The sequence below is a fragment of the Salmo trutta genome, chromosome 32 (genome assembly GCF_901001165.1).
Source record: "Salmo trutta chromosome 32, fSalTru1.1, whole genome shotgun sequence".
Taxonomy (NCBI): Eukaryota; Metazoa; Chordata; class Actinopteri; order Salmoniformes; family Salmonidae; genus Salmo; species Salmo trutta.
In genome coordinates, this window is record NC_042988.1 from 41,381,318 (window position 1) to 41,397,935 (window position 16,618).

At 48.5% G+C, this 16,618-nt stretch overlaps 1 protein-coding gene across 9 annotated transcripts in view; it reads right to left on the minus strand.

The window, feature by feature from the left end:
* The window catches only part of si:dkeyp-72e1.9 (syntaxin-binding protein 4), a 120,948-nt gene that overhangs the window by 46,229 nt on the left and 58,101 nt on the right, over positions 1-16,618 (minus strand). For all 9 annotated transcript variants that reach the window (XM_029729150.1, XM_029729148.1, XM_029729151.1 and 6 more), the window contains exons 4-6: positions 13,397-13,466; positions 13,201-13,275; positions 1,483-1,562 (exon numbers count right to left, since the gene is read on the minus strand). In XM_029729150.1, coding sequence (XP_029585010.1) covers positions 1,483-1,562; positions 13,201-13,275; positions 13,397-13,466 — 225 coding nt within the window. The remainder of the gene's footprint in view (positions 1-1,482; positions 1,563-13,200; positions 13,276-13,396; positions 13,467-16,618) is intronic.

Sequence of the window (16,618 nt, forward strand, 5' to 3'; positions counted from 1 at the left end):
ATGTTGAAATAGAGGGGGGAGACAGGACATATACAGTATTTGTGTGGGTTATACCATGTTGAAATAGAGGGGGGACAGGACATATACAGTATTTGTGGGGGTTATACCATGTTGAAATAGAGGGGGGAGACAGGACATATACAGTATTTGTGGGGGTTATACCATGTTGAAATAGAGGGGAGAGACAGGACATATACAGTATTTGTGGGGGTTATACCATGTTGAAATAGAGGGGAGAGACAGGACATATACAGTATTTGTGGGGTTATACCATGTTGAAATAGAGGGGGGAACAGGACATATATAGTATTTATGGGTGTTATAGCTTCTTGAAATAGAGGGGGGAGACAGGACATACCATGTGGACATAGAGGGAGGTCCTACCATGCTGGATGGGAGAGTTGTGTTATACCATGTGGACATAGAGGGAGGAGGGAGGTCCTACCATGCTGGATGGGAGAGTTGTGTTATACCATGTGGACATGGAGGGAGGAGGGAGGTCCTACCATGCTGGATGGGAGAGTTGTGTTATACCAGGTGGACATAGAGGGAGGAGGGAGGTCCTACCATGCTGGATAGGAGAGCTGTGTTATACCATGTGGACATAGAGGGAGGAGGGAGGTCCTACCATGCTGGATGGGAGAGTTGTGTTATACCATGTGGACATGGAGGGAGGAGGGAGGTCCTACCATGCTGGATGGGAGAGTTGTGTTATACCATGTGGACATAGAGGGAGGTGGGAGGTCCTACCATGCTGGATGGGAGAGTTGTGTTATACCATGTGGACATAGAGGGAGGAGGGAGGTCCTACCATGCTGGATGGGAGAGTTGTGTTATACCATGTGGACATAGAGGGAGGAGGGAGGTCCTACCATGCTGGATGGGAGAGTTGTGTTATACCATGTGGACATGGAGGGAGGAGGGAGGTCCTACCATGCTGGATGGGAGAGTTGTGTTATACCAGGTGGACATAGAGGGAGGAGGGAGGTCCTACCATGCTGGATGGGAGAGTTGTGTTATACCATGTGGACATAGAGGGAGGAGGGAGGTCCTACCATGCTGGATGGGAGAGTTGTGTTATACCAGGTGGACATAGAGGGAGGAGGGAGGTCCTACCATGCTGGATGGGAGAGTTGTGTTATACCAGGTGGACATAGAGGGAGGAGGGAGGTCCTACCATGCTGGATGGGAGAGTTGTGTTATACCATGTGGACATAGAGGGAGGAGGGAGGTCCTACCATGCTGGATGGGAGAGTTGTGTTATACCATGTGGACATGGAGGGAGGAGGGAGGTCCTACCATGCTGGATGGGAGAGTTGTGTTATACCATGTGGACATAGAGGGAGGAGGGAGGTCCTACCATGCTGGATGGGAGAGTTGTGTTATACCAGGTGGACATGGAGGGAGGAGGGAGGTCCTACCATGCTGGATGGGAGAGTTGTGTTATACCAGGTGGACATAGAGGGAGGAGGGAGGTCCTACCATGCTGGATGGGAGAGTTGCGTGTCGACCCAGTACTACTGCTGGATCCATACTTCTCCAAAAGCTCTGAAAACTCTCTCCTGTAAGAAACCAAAGGGGTAAATAATGACACATCCCCAACAACAAGTATACTGTTAGAACTGAACTATAACACTGTACTCACAGCCACACGGTTCACTGACACGACAACCTTATATTAGTCTATCTATCACACCCACTATCTCACACCCCACAGAACCCCAAATCATATCACACCCACTATCTCACACCCAGGTCCTCACACCCACTATCTCACACCCCACAGAACCCCAAATCATATCACACCCACTATCTCACACCCACTACCTCACACCCCACAGAACCCCAAATCATATCACACCCACTACCTCACACCCCACAGAACCCCAAATCATATCACACCCACTACCTCACACCCCACAGAACCCCAAATCATATCACACCCCACTACCTCACACCCCACAGAACCCCAAATCATATCACACCCACTACCTCACACCCCACAGAACCCCAAATCATATCACACCCACTACCTCACACCCCACAAAACCCCAAATCATATCACACCCACTACCTCACACCCCACAGAACCCCAAATCATATCACACCCACTACCTCACACCCACAGAACCCCAATCATATCACACCCACTACCTCACACCCCCAGAACCCCAAATCATATCACACCCACTACCTCACACCCCACAGAACCCCAAATCATATCACACCCACTACCTCACACCCCACAGAACCCCAAATCATATCACACCCACTACCTCACACCCCACAGAACCCCAAATCATATCACACCCACTATCTCACACCCAGGTCCTCACACCCCACAGAACCCCAAATCATATCACACCCACTACCTCACACCCCACAGAACCCCAAATCATATCACACCCACTACCTCACACCCCACAAAACCCCAAATCATATCACACCCACTACCTCACACCCCACAAAACCCCAAATCATATCACACCCACTATCTCACACCCAGGTCCTCACACCCCACAGAACCCCAAATCATATCACACCCACTACCTCACACCCCACAGAACCCCAAATCATATCACACCCACTATCTCACATCCACTACCTCACACCCCACAAAACCACAAATCATATCACACCCACTACCTCACACCCCACAGAACCCCAAATCATATCACACCCACTACCTCACACCCCACAGAACCCCAAATCATATCACACCCACTACCTCACACCCCACAGAACCCCAAATCATATCACACCCACTACCTCACACCCCACAGAACCCCAAAGACCCAAGTTCATTCCTTTAGATTCTACAACACTAAACTATGATAGCTCACACCTTAATACTTTTTATATTGTCACCACAATATATTGGAGCCCAAATCCAACCATGGGTGGTTTTTCTGTTAGGGGAACCCTAAATGCTACCATGGGTGGTAATTATGTTAGGGGAACCCTAAATGCTACCATGGGTGGTAATTATGTTAGGGGAACCCGAAAAGCTACCATGGGTGATATTCTGATAGTGGAACCCTCAATGCTACCATGGGTGGTAATTATGTTAGGGGGACCCTCAATGCTACCATGGGTGGTAATTATGTTAGGGGGACCCTCAATGCTACCATGGATGGTAATTCTGTTAGGGGAACCCTAAATGATACCATGGGTGGTAATTCTGTTAGGGGAACCTTAAATGACCCTTCCAGATAAAGCTGACGTGTTGATAGAACATCAACAGCTACAGTATAAGGGTGAAATAGTGTTTTTAAAGTAAAGGTGTTGCTGTGTAGCTCCCCTACTGAATACACACTATCACCCACTAATCCCATTGTTGTTGGCTCTAGAATGGAGGCCTAATACACTGCCTGAGAGGGAGAGAGAGAGAGTGTGGGGGGGAGAGAGAGAGAGAGGGGGAGAGAGAGAGAAAGAGAGGAGAGAGAGTGGAGGGGAGAGAGAGAAAGAGAGTGGGGGGAGAGAGAGAGAGAGAAAGAGAGGAGAGAGAGAGAGAGAAAGAGAGGAGAGAGAGAGAGAGAGAGAGAGAGAGAGAGAGAGAGAGAGAGAGAGAGGAGAGAGAGAGAGAGAAGAGAGGAGAGAGAGAGAGAGGAGAGAGAGAGAGAGAGAGAGAGAGAGAGAGAGGAGAGAGAGAGAGAGAGAGAGAGAGGAGAGAGAGTGGAGGGGGAGAGAGAGAAAGAGAGTGGGGGGAGAGAGAGAGAGAGAAAGAGAGGAGAGAGAGAAAGAGAGGAGAGAGAGAGAGAGAGTGGGGGATAGAGAGAGAGCGAGACAGAGAGAGAGAACATTTCCTGGTATTCCCTCAGTGTCGTTGTTATGATCTTAAAAATAAATTGGATTGTGGACGGATTTCCGGACCAGGTACATCCACTGAATGATCCCCAATCAAATATGTGATTTTCTTGGAATGACGGACATTGCTTGGTATAATATGCTTTTTCTGTAACAATTGTAGAGGATAGGTGTTTTTTTTCATCTCACTTGCGCATTGATTTAATGTCTTCCTCTTCCTGTATTCTCTTTCTATATCAAGTCCTTGCTGCAGATACGCCACCTAGACCAGAAGCAGCTAACACTGACGTATGGTCTACACCTTTCTAGGGGTTGGGGGTAAGAGCCAGTCAGTGTGGAGGAAATCCCTCCTGTACCAATGAGACAAGGACATTATGACCTACAGACCACTTCCCTAAGGTCAATTTCTCTCCCCACCCCCCCACCCTTACATCCCCTGTCTACTCCATCTCTCTCTCCCCTCCCTCCCCACTCCATCTCTCTCTCTCCCCCTCCCCTCCCTACACCATCTCTCTCTCTCCCCTCCCTCCCCACTCCATCTCTCTTTCCTCTCCCCTCCCTCCCTACTACATCTCCCTCTCTCCCCTCCCTCCCCACTCCATCTCCCTCTCTCCCCTCCCTCCCTCTCTTTCCCTCCCCTCCCCACTCCATCTCTCTCTCTCCCCTCCCCTCCCCTCCCTCCCTACTCCATCTCCCTCTCTCCCCTCCCCACTCCATCTCTCTCTCTCCCCTCCCTCCCCACTCCATCTCTCTCTCTCCTCTCCCTCCCTACACCATCTCCCTCTCTCCCCTCCCCACTTCATCTCCCTCTCTCCCCTCCCCTCTCCATCTCTCTCTCTCCCCTCCATCCCCACTCCATCTCTTTCCCCTCCCCTCCCTCCCTACTCCATCTCCCTCTCTCCCCTCCCTCCCTCCCCACTCCAACTCTCTCTCTCCCCTCCCCTCCCCACTCCATCTCCCTCTCTCCCCTCCCCACTCCAACTCTCTCTCTCCCCTCCCTACTCCAACTCTCTCTCCCCTCCCTACTCCATCTCTCTCTCTCCCCTCCCTCCCTACACCATCTCCCTCTCTCCCCTCCCCACTCCATCTCTCTCTCTTCCCCTCCCCTCCCCACTCCATCTCTCTCTCTTCCCCTCCCCTCCCCACTCCATCTCTCTCTCTCCCCTCCCTCCCTACTCCATCTCCCTCTCTCCCCTCCCCACTCCATCTCTCTCTCTCCCCTCCCTCCCCACTCCACTCTCTCTCTCCCCTCCCTACTCCAACTCTCTCTCCCCTCCCTACTCCATCTCTCTCTCTCCCCTCCCTCCCTACACCATCTCCCTCTCTCCCCTCCCCACTCCATCTCTCTCTCTCTTCCCCTCCCCTCACCATCTCTCTCTTCCCCTCCCCTCCCCTCTCCACTCCATCTCTCTCTCTTCCCCTCCCCTCCCCATCTCTCTCTTCCCCTCCCCTCCCCTCTCCACTCCATCTCTCTCTCTTCCCCTCCCCTCCCCATCTCTCTCTTCCCCTCCCCTCCCCACTCCATCTCTCTCTCTTTCCCCTCCCCTCCCCACTCCATCTCTCTCTCTTCCCCTCCCCTCTCCACTCCATCTCTCTCTCTTCCCCTCCCCTCCCCTCCCCTCCCCACTCCATCTCTCTCTCTTCCCCTCCCCTCCCCTCCCCTCCCCACTCCATCTCTCTCTCTTCCCCTCCCCTCTCCACTCCATCTCTCTCTCTTCCCCTCCCCTCCCCATCTCTCTCTTCCCCTCCCCTCCCCACTCCATCTCTCTCTCTTCCCCTCCCCTCCCCACTCCATCTCTCTCTCTTCCCCTCCCCTCTCCACTCCATCTCTCTCTCTTCCCCTCCCCTCCCCTCCCCTCCCCACTCCATCTCTCTCTCTTCCCCTCCCCTCCCCACTCCATCTCTCTCTCTTCCCCTCCCCTCTCCACTCCATCTCTCTCTCCCCTCCCCTCCCCTCCCCACTCCATCTCTCTCTCTTCCCCTCCCCTCTCCACTCCATCTCTCTCTCTCCTCCCAGACCCCTCACCTCCAGACTGACTGATTGCGGACTTTACCCCTAACTAACTATGTACAAATTACCTCGACTAACCTGTACCCCCGCACATCGGTACCGGTACCCCCTGTATATAGCCTCGTTATTATTATTTTATTGTGTTACTTTTTACTTTAGTTTATTTTGTAAATATTTTCTAAACTCTATTTCTTGAACTGCATTGTTGACTAATCGCTTGTAAGTAAGCATATTCGGCGCATGTGACAAATAACATTTGATTTGATTTGATTTGACTGACAGTTATGGGTCAGCAGTATCTTTCCTGTTGCCTGGCGACTCCAACTGAATTCTTCCTCTATGTTAGCTACATACTTCAGTCTGAGACTGACATCATTGAAGTCATTTGTGGTGACGTCAAAATGAGGGGTGTTGTACAAAACAAACCAATCAGAGTATTAAAGCCAATGAAGAATTTAAAAAACGCCACTTTACCCATGTGTGTTCTGGCCATTGGTTTCTGGGACAAATCAGAACGGTTAGAATGTGTTTGCGTTCTAGAAATCGTCGGGGAGGTTCTCAGATCCAGACTCATTTGGAGAAGACCCCAGACAGGAAGGATGTCCCCTTTCTGACCCCAGACAAGATGTCCCCTCTCTGACCCCAGACAGGAAGGATGTCCCCTCTCTGACACCAGACAGGAAGGATGTCACCTCTCTGACACCAGACAGGATGGATGTCCCCTCTCTGACCCCATACAGGAAAGATGTACCCTCTCTGACACCAGACAGGAAGGATGTCCCCTCTCTGACACCAGACAGGAAGGATGTCCCCTCTCTGACCCCAGACAGGAAGGATGTACCCTCTCTGACCCCAGACAGGAAGGATGTACCCTCTCTGACCCCAGACAGGAAGGATGTCCCCTCTCTGACACCAGACAGGAAGGATGTCCCCTCTCTGACACCAGACAGGAAGGATGTCCCCTCTCTGACACCAGACAGGAAGGATGTCCCCTCTCTGACCCCAGACAGGAAGGATGTCCCCTCTCTGACACCAGACAGGAAGGATGTCCCCTCTCTGACACCAGACAGGAAGGATGTCCCCTCTCTGACCCCAGACAGGAAGGATTAGACTGATCTGATCAGCTATGTGGTGCTCTTCAACATGCCCCAGTTGGCTTTGTGGGTGTGTGTGTGTGTGTGTGTGGGGGGGGGGGGGGGGGGGGGGGTATATTTAACCTCACTGCAGGGGGAATGTCCAGTCTGAATCTCTGGTATATTTAACCTCACTGCAGGGGAATGTACATATATTGTGCTTATGTCTGCGTGTCTTCCTTCATATCACCATCAGGATGGGCTGCTGGGACAGATGGATTAACAACCTCAGAGGTCACATAGGGTCACGTGGTGATCTGATGTCACTAGCGGGACTGACTGGTGGTTAAGGTGGCTAACACCAAAGACACTGTCACGACTTCCACCGAAGGTGGCTCCTCTCCCTGTTCGGGCGGTGCTCGGCGGTTGTCGTCGCTGGCCTACTAGCTGCCACCAATCCATTTTTCCTTTTTGTTTGTGTCTGTCTGTTTTGTTTACACCTGTGTCCTATTAGTTCATTTCGGTGGGTTTATTAACCTCCGCTGCCTGCTATTCTCTGTGGGGGATTATGTGCTGCTGTTGCTCTGCTAGGGTGCGTGTTTGTGTGGGATTATGTGCTGTTGTTGCTCTGCTAGGGGTGCGTGTTTGTGGGGGATTATGTGCTGTTGTTGCTCTGCTAGGGGTGCGTGTTTGTGGGGGATTATGTGCCGTTGTTGCTCTGCTAGGGGTGCGTGTTTGTGTGGGATTATGTGCCGTTGTTGCTCTGCTAGGGGTGTGTGTTTGTGTGAGATTATGTGCCGTTGTTGCTCTGCTAGGGGTGCGTGTTTGTGTGAGATTATGTGCTGTTGTTGCTCTGCTAGGGGTGCGTGTTTGTGGGGGATTATGTGCCGTTGTTGCTCTGCTAGCGGTGCGTGTTTGTGCCACAGGGTTTTTCTCCTCACGGTCGTGTTGTACCGTTTGTAGTGTATTTCGGTGTAGAGGTTTCTCCTCCGTGTGTTATGTTTATTTCTCTGTGTGTGGCGACTTCGTTGGGTGCGTTTCCCCACCTGTTGTTGTCGTGTTTGGGACGTTCTAATAAATGTTTGTGCTTCTGGAAATCCTTGCTCTCCCGCTCCTGACTCTTGCACCTACCTCTCTTAGGAGACACTTAACAAACACAATATCTAGCAGTTTGGAGTCTCACTAACGGGAATGAAGAACTAGAGCCATTGAGCTACTGTAAATAAATATCCATTTGGGGGTTTTAAATGTTGGTCTATATTTGTCTACATTTAGTTATATTGTAAGCGTTCATTTCAACAGGATTCCCTGGTTAAATAGAGGTTGACTCTAGCTTCATATTCCCTTTCTATTTCTGACCCCCTCTCATCACAGATCAATGGTACTAAGGCTTTAACAACCAGGTTAATATTACTGCGTAGTGGACCCAAATAGCATGGAGGAGATACAGAACGAGGGAGAATAGGGGAAAGAATGAGAGAGAGGGAGAGGGGGATTAGAGAGAGAGAGATGAAGAGAGGAAGGAACAGAAACGGAAAGGCATAATCCCTCCATCCCCTCCTCTCCTTTCCCCTCCTGTCTTCTCCTCTCCTCCTCTCCATCCCTCCTGCCTTGGCCTGTGTGCTGAGCTCTGAGTGTTGGTTAAGGCACAGAACACAGATTATAGAATGATGTGAGAAGCACAGGCTCATCTCATCATGAGTACTGTCCACAGCTTAGCCTGTAGCCTGCTTTCCTGCCTGTAGCCTGTAGCCTGCTTTCCTGCCTGTAGCCTGTAGCCTGCTTTCCTGCCTGTAGCCTGCTTTCCTGTATGTAGCCTGCTTTCCTGCCTGTAGCCTGCTTTTCCGCCTGTAGCCTGCTTTCCTGCCTGTAGAATTTAACCTGCTTTCCTGCCTGTAGCCTGCTTTCCTGTCTGTAGCCTGCTTTCCTGCCTGTAGCCTGCTTTCCTGCCTGTAGCCTGTAGCCTGCTTTCCTGTCTGTAGCCTGCTTTCCTGCCTGTAGCCTGCTTTCCTGCCTGTAGCCTGCTTTCCTGCCTGTAGCCTGTAGCCTGCTTTCCTGCCTGTAGCCTGCTTTCCTGCCTGTAGCCTGTAGCCTGCTTTCCTGCCTGTAGCCTGCTTTCCTGCCTGTAGCCTGCTTTCCTGCCTGTAGCCTGTAGCCTGCTTTCCTGCCTGTAGACTGCTTTCCTGCCTGTAGCCTGCTTTCCTGCCTGTCGACTGCTTTCCTGCCTGTAGCCTGCTTTCCCGCCTGTAGCCTGCTTTCCTGCCTGTAGCCTGTAGCCTGCTTTCCCGCCTGTAGCCTGCTTTCCCGCCTGTAGCCTGCTTTCCTGCCTGTAGCCTGCTTTCCTGTCTGTAGCCTGCTTTCCCGCCTGTAGCCTGCTTTCCTGCCTGTAGCCTGTAGCCTGCTTTCCTGCCTGTAGCCTGCTTTCCCGCCTGTAGCCTGCTTTCCTGTCTGTAGCCTGCTTTCCTGCCTGTCGACTGCTTTCCTGCCTGTAGCCTGCTTTCCTGTCTGTAGCCTGCTTGCCTGCCTGTAGACTGCTTTCCTGTCTGTAACCTGCTTGCCTGCCTGTAGACTGCTTTCCTGCCTGTAGCCTGCTTTCCTGCCTGTAGACTGCTTTCCTGCCTGTAGCCTGCTTTCCTGCCTGTAGCCTGCTTTCCTGTCTGTAGCCTGCTTGTAGCCTGCTTGCAGCCTGCTTTCCTGCCAGTAGCCTGCTTTCCTGCCTGTAGCCTGCTTTCCTGCCTCTCCTGCCTGTAGCTTTCCTGCCAGTAGCCTGCTTTCCTGCCAGTAGCCTGCTTTCCTGCCAGTAGCCTGCTTTCCTGCCAGTAGCCTGCTTTCCTGCCTGTTTTCCTGCCTGTAGCCTGCTTTCCTGTCTGTAGTCTGCTTTCCTGTCTCTCCTGCCTGTAGCTTGTACATTCTGTAGCCTGTATAGCCTGCCTTATTGTGTGTGTGTGTGTGTGTGTGTTCGTGCGCGCGTGTGTGACAGCTAGTGTGACCTGGTTTTATGCTGACTCACAATGTCAAAACTGACCACCCGGTCGGTTGTTGCTATGGCATCGTGGTTAGATTAGCAACCTGGCTAAATGTTAAATGCTAAAAACAATAGGCTACCAGATGGCAGAATATGATGAGTGGGGGATGCAGGTTCTCTCTGTATATGTTTTGACAGATATAACCTTCCACTGGCTGTTTAGAGCAAATCAAGAATTCATCACGTAGTAAAAGTTATATTTTACTGTGTTCGCTGTGTAATGTGGTTCTCTTCCCTGACTTTCAAATCAAATCAAATGTTACTGGTTACGTACACATATTTTGCAGATGCTTATGTTTCTTGGGCTAACAGTGCAGCAATACCGAACATTACAAAACAATACACACAAATCCTAAAAACATTTAAAGAAAGAAATCAAGAAATATCAGAACAGGAAATGTCCAGAATATGAATATATACATTGCATTCGGAAAGAATTCAGACCCCTTGACTTTTTCCACATTTTGTTACGTTACAGCCTTATTCTAAAATGGATGAAAAAAAATCAATCTACACACAATAACCCATAATGACAAAGCGAAAACAGGTTTAGACATTTCTGCTAATGTATTAAAAAAAAAAAAAAATGAAATATCTTATTTACATACATTTTCAGAACCTCTGCTGTGAGACTCGAAATTAAGCTCAGGTGCATCCTGTTCCCATTGATCATCCTTGAGATGTTTCTACAACTTGATTGGAGTCCACCTGTGTTAAATTCAATTGATTGGACATGATTTGGAAAGGCACACACCTGTCTATAAAAGGTCCCACAGTTGACAGTGCATGTCATAGCAAAATCAAGCCATGAGGTCGAAGGAATTGTCTGTAGAGCTCCGAGACAGGATTGTGTAGTGGCACAGATCTGGGGAAGGATACCAAAACATTTCTGTAGTATTGAAGGTCCCCAAGACACCAATCATTCTTAAATGGAAGAAATTTGGAACCACTAAGACCCTTCCTAGAGCTGGCCGCCCGGCCAAACTGAGCAATCGGAGGAGAAGGGCCTTGGTCAGGGAGGTGACCAAGAACCCGATGGTCACTCTGACAGACCTCCAGAGCTCCTCTGTGGAGATGGGAGAATCTTCCAGAAGGACAACCATCACTGCAGCACTCCACCAATTAGGCCTTTATGGTAGAGTGGCCAGATGGAAGCCGCTCCTCAGTAAAAGGCACATGACATCCCGCTTGGAGTTTGCCAAAAGGCAAAGGTTCACCTTCCAACAGGACAATGGCCTTAAGCACACAGCCAAGACAATGCAGGAGTGGCTTCGGGACAAGTCTCTGAATGTTCTTGAGTGGCCCAGCCAGAGCCCGGACTTGAACCCGATCGAACATCTCTGGAGAGACCTGAAAATAGCTGTGCAGCTTGAGGGGATCTGCAGAGAAGAACGGGAGAAACCCCCCCAAATACAGGTGTGCCAAGCGTCATACCCAAGAAGATGCGAGGCAGTAATCGCTGCCAAAGATCCTTTAACAAACCTGTTTTTGCTTTGTCATTATGGGGTATTGTGATGTCATTATGGGGTATTGTGTGTAGATTGATGAGGATTTTTTTTTTTACTTTAATCCATTTCATAATAAGGCTGTAACGTAACAAAATGTAGAAAAAGTTAACGGGTCTGAATACTTTCCAAATGCACTGTATGCAGATGATTGTGTGTATAGACATTAAGCACAATATATGAAAGGAAAAGGTGTGTACAGCAGTAGTTATATAGGATGATTCTTGACTAGAATACAGTATAAACATATGAAGTGGCTAAAACAGTATGTAAATGTTATTAAAGTGACCAGTATTCAATGACTATGTACTGTACATAGGGCAGCAGTCTCTAAGGTGCAGGGTAAAGTACCGGGTGATAGCCGGACAGTAACAGTGTCTAAGTTCAGGACAGGGTACTGGATGGAGGCCGGCTGGTGGTGACAATTTAACAGTCTGATGGCCTGGACGTAGAAGCTGTTTTCAGTATCTCTGTCCCAGCTTTGATGCACCTTTACTGTCTCCTTCTTGTAGATGGTAGCGGAGGGAACAGGCTGTGGCTCGGGTGGCTGAGGTCCTTGATGATCTTCTTGGCCTTCCTGTGACACCGGGATGCTATAGATGTCCTGGAGGGCAGGCAGTGTGCCCCCAGTGATGTGTTGGGCTGACCGCACCACCCTCTGGAGAGCACTGCGGTTGCCAGGCGGTGATACAGCCAGACAGGATGCTCTCAACGGTGCATCTGTAGAAGTTGGTGAGGATCTTAAGGGGGTCAAGCTGAATTTCTTCATCCTCCTGAGGTTGAAGAGATGCTGTTGAAGCCTTCTTCACTACACTGTGTGTGGATCAGTGATGTGCACGCCAAACAGCTTGAAGCTTTTCACCCTCTCCACTCCGGCCCCATTGATGTGGATGGGGGCGTGCTCTTTCTGCTATCTCCTGAAGTCCACAATCAGCTCCTTTTGTTTTGTTGACGTTGAGGGAAAGGTTATTTTCCTGGCACCACTTCACCAGGGCCCTGACCTCCTCGCTGTAGGCTGTCTCATCATTGTTGGTAATCAGGCCTACTACTGTTGTGTCGTCTGCAAACTTGACGATTGAGTTGGAGACGTGCGAGGCCACGCAGTCATGGGTGAACAGGGAGTACAGGAGGGGGCTGAGCACGCACCCTTGTGGGGCCCCTCGTGCTGAGGATCAGCGTAGCAAGTTCACAGGTTCATCAGTTTGGATTAACAGTCTGTACTAAATGTCTTTCCATTCATCCTCTTGTTGCTAGCTGCCTGAGGCGGAGCGACGGGCGTCCCAGCCCAAAAAACCCTGCCCAAAATGTCCACCATGCCACTGCCAGGGTTATTCATCTTCGAAGAGGAAGCCCAAAGAAACTCTCAGCGCCATGCCAACCATCTGGTTTATCAACAAAATTATTCATTTTTACTTTGAATAATTAAAAAATGGCATTTTTTTTAATAATCTCAATTTTTGAGAGGAGGAGGAAGAGAAGGAGTAGGGGGAGGAGAAGGAGGAAGAGGAGGAGGACAGGCAGGCCAAGTTGAGAGATAAAGGACATTCAGGGACACAGATGGACATGGAGCACAATTGGAGTTCCAAGCCGACACAAAACACCTGATAGCTGAAATTCAGACTTCAGACACAAATGCGGATTACAGACACTCACATCAGCGACCCAATGCGTGTTGACGCTAAAGTTGTGATTAAGTGTATTGACACTAAGCCTACAGAATGTGGTCAATGATACGTGGTCGTGTGCATCTCATATCTAGACACGGTCCTCAGGGCCTACCTTGCTTCCTCGTCTCTGGCGATCAGAAGGCGCATTTGGTTGCTCGAGGATGCTGATCTCAGAACATCTACTGCTCTGTATAAAACAATAACAGAAATACAAAACGTTAATATCTTGACCCCATCAACACAAATTTCACTGGTCTTTTTGGTATTTTTCCAATGAAGAGAGAGTTGTTTTTTATTGTTGAACCTACCTTTCACTGGTGACCCCTAGTAAACTCTCCCCATTCACCTCCAAGATCTGGTCTCCCGCCTGGAGGTGTCCTGGTGAGGTGAGGTCAACATAAGGTCACAGGTCAAACAGTGATGTCATCAAGGTGAGGATGTACTAATCACATCATGTGATGTCATCAGAATATGAAGTATAAGAGAGGGTGGTTCAGTGAATCCCGCTTGTATGATGAGTAACCTTGCCTCAGACCAGAGTCCTGAAGACTTGTTTTGGCTCCCCAAACTATAGCTCAGCGGGCTAATGGTCTTGTGGCGGGCAGACGACCCAGGGTTTAGGGGGCACATTTTACCTGGAATATCTAAGCATAACTAACCAGGGCCTGTGTTCACAAAGCCTCTCAGACTAGGAGAGCTCATCTAGGATCTGGTCCCCACCTGTCTTATTCAATATTATCTAATAGGCAAAACTGATCCTAGATTAGCACTCCTAATCTGAGAGGCTTTGTGAATAGGGCCCAGGTATTTTAAATCTGATATAAATTACAGGAGCCCTATTGGCTGGTATCGTGACAACACTAATCACATCTCTACCAGACAAGGGAAAGTAAGAAGAGCACTTAAGGGGAGTATACAATCTGTAAACGGTATAGACTAAGAGTAAACAAAGAGGTGAAATCTGTTGATAGGGCCCTTCCTGGACCTTCCTTGACCGCTGAAGGAGACTTGTTAATCAGTGATATGTCTCTATCTCTTTATCCCACCAGAACTGGCCTCAGAACAAACAGTTAATCAGCGATATGTCTCTATCTCTTTATCCCACCAGAACTGACCTCAGAACAAACAGTTAATTAGTGATATGTCTCTATCTCTTTATCCCACCAGAACTGGCCTCAGAACAAACAGTTAATTAGTGATATGTCTCTATCTCTCTATCCCACCAGAACTGGCCTCAGAACAAACAGTTAATTAGTGATATGTCTCTATCTCTTTATCCCACCAGAACTGGCCTCAGAACAAACAGTTCATCAGTGATATGTCTCTATCTCTCTATCCCACCAGAACTGGCCTCAGAACAAACAGTTCATCAGTGATATGTCTCTATCTCTCTATCCCACCAGAACTAACCTCAGAACAAACAGTTCATCAGTGATATGTCTCTATCTCTTTATCCCACCAGAACTAACCTCAGAACAAACAGTTCATCAGTGATATGTCTCTATCTCTTTATCCCACCAGAACTAACCTCAGAACAAACAGTTAATCAGCGATATGTCTCTATCTCTTTATCCCACCAGAACTGGCCTCAGAACAAACAGTTAATCAGCGATATGTCTCTATCTCTTTATCCCACCAGAACTAACCTCAGAACAAACAGTTCATCAGTGATATGTCTCTATCTCTTTATCCCACCAGAACAAACAGTTCATCAGTGATATGTCTCTATCTCTTTATCCCACCAGAACTGGCCTCAGAACAAACAGTTAATCAGCGATATGTCTCTATCTCTTTATCCCACCAGAACTAACCTCAGAACAAACAGTTCATCAGTGATATGTCTCTATCTCTTTATCCCACCAGAACTAACCTCAGAACAAACAGTTCATCAGTGATATGTCTCTATCTCTTTAACCCACCAGAACTGGCCTCAGAACAAACAGTTCATCAGTGATATGTCTCTATCTCTTTATCCCACCAGAACAAACAGTTAATCAGTGATATGTCTCTATCTCTTTATCCCACCAGAACAAACAGTTCATCAGTGATATGTCTCTATCTCTTTATCCCACCAGAACAAACAGTTAATCAGTGATATGTCTCTATCTCTTTATCCCACCAGAACAAACAGTTCATCAGTGATATGTCTCTATCTCTTTATCCCACCAGAACAAACAGTTAATCAGTGATATGTCTCTATCTCTTTATCCCACCAGAACAAACAGTTCATCAGCGATATGTCTTTATCTCTCTATCCCACCAGAACTAACCTCAGAACAAACAGTTCATCAGTGATATGTCTCTATCTCTTTATCCCACCAGAACTAACAGTTCATCAGCGATATGTCTCTATCTCTCTATCCCACCAGAACTAACCTCAGAACAAACAGTTAATCAGCGATACCATCCTGAGAGATGAGATGTCTCCACAACCACTTCTCCTGTCACTCACTGGTTCATGAGCTCAACCTAGGATGCATCTGAAATGGCACCCTATTTCCTATATAGTGCACTACTTTGACCAAAGCCCTCTATGTGCCCTTGTCCAAAGTAATTCACTACATAGTGAATAGGGTGACAATTCCGACACAACCCTAGAAGAGATTGATTGGAAGTGGAGTAGTGTAACGACCCTAGATGATAAACACATTACCATCTCTTCCTCGGGGATATCCTTATTGGGATTGTGTCTAGCTAGGGCCTTTCTCTTTGGGCCAGGCGATCTGTGTTCGCAACCCACTAGAGACCCTCAGTTCATTATAATATGATATAACCAATCTGGGATCACAACCCACTAGAGACCTGGTCCTTCTCCCTCAGTTCATTATGATATAACCAATCTGGGTTCACGACCCACTAGAGACCTGGTCCTTCTCCCTCAGTTCATTATGATATAACCAATCTGGGATCACGACCCACTAGAGACCTTGTCCTTCTCCCTAAGTTCATTGGTTATATCATATCATAATCTGGGTTCACGACCCACTAGAGACCTGGACCTTCTCCCTCAGTTCATTATGATATGATATAACCAATCTGGGATCACGACCCACTAGAGACCTTGTCCTTCTCCCTCAGTTCATTATGATATGATATAACCAATCTGGGTTCACGACCCACTAGAGACCTGGTCCTTCTCCCTCAGTTCATTATGATATGATATAACCAATCTGGGTTCACGACCCACTAGAGACCTTGTCCTTCTCCCTCAGTTCATTATGATATGATATAACCAATCTGGGTTCACGACCCACTAGAGACCTTGTCCTTCTCCTTCTCCTTCAGTTCATTATGATATGATATAACCAATCTGGGTTCACGACCCACTAGAGACCTTGTCCTTCTCTCTCAGTTCATTATGATATGATATAACCAATCTGGGTTCACGACCCACTAGAGACCTTGTCCTTCTCCCTCAGTTCATTATGATATGTTATAACCAATCTGGGTTCACGACCCACTAGAGACCTTGTCCTTCTCCCTCAGTTCATTATGATATGATATAACCAATCTGGGTTCACGACCCACTA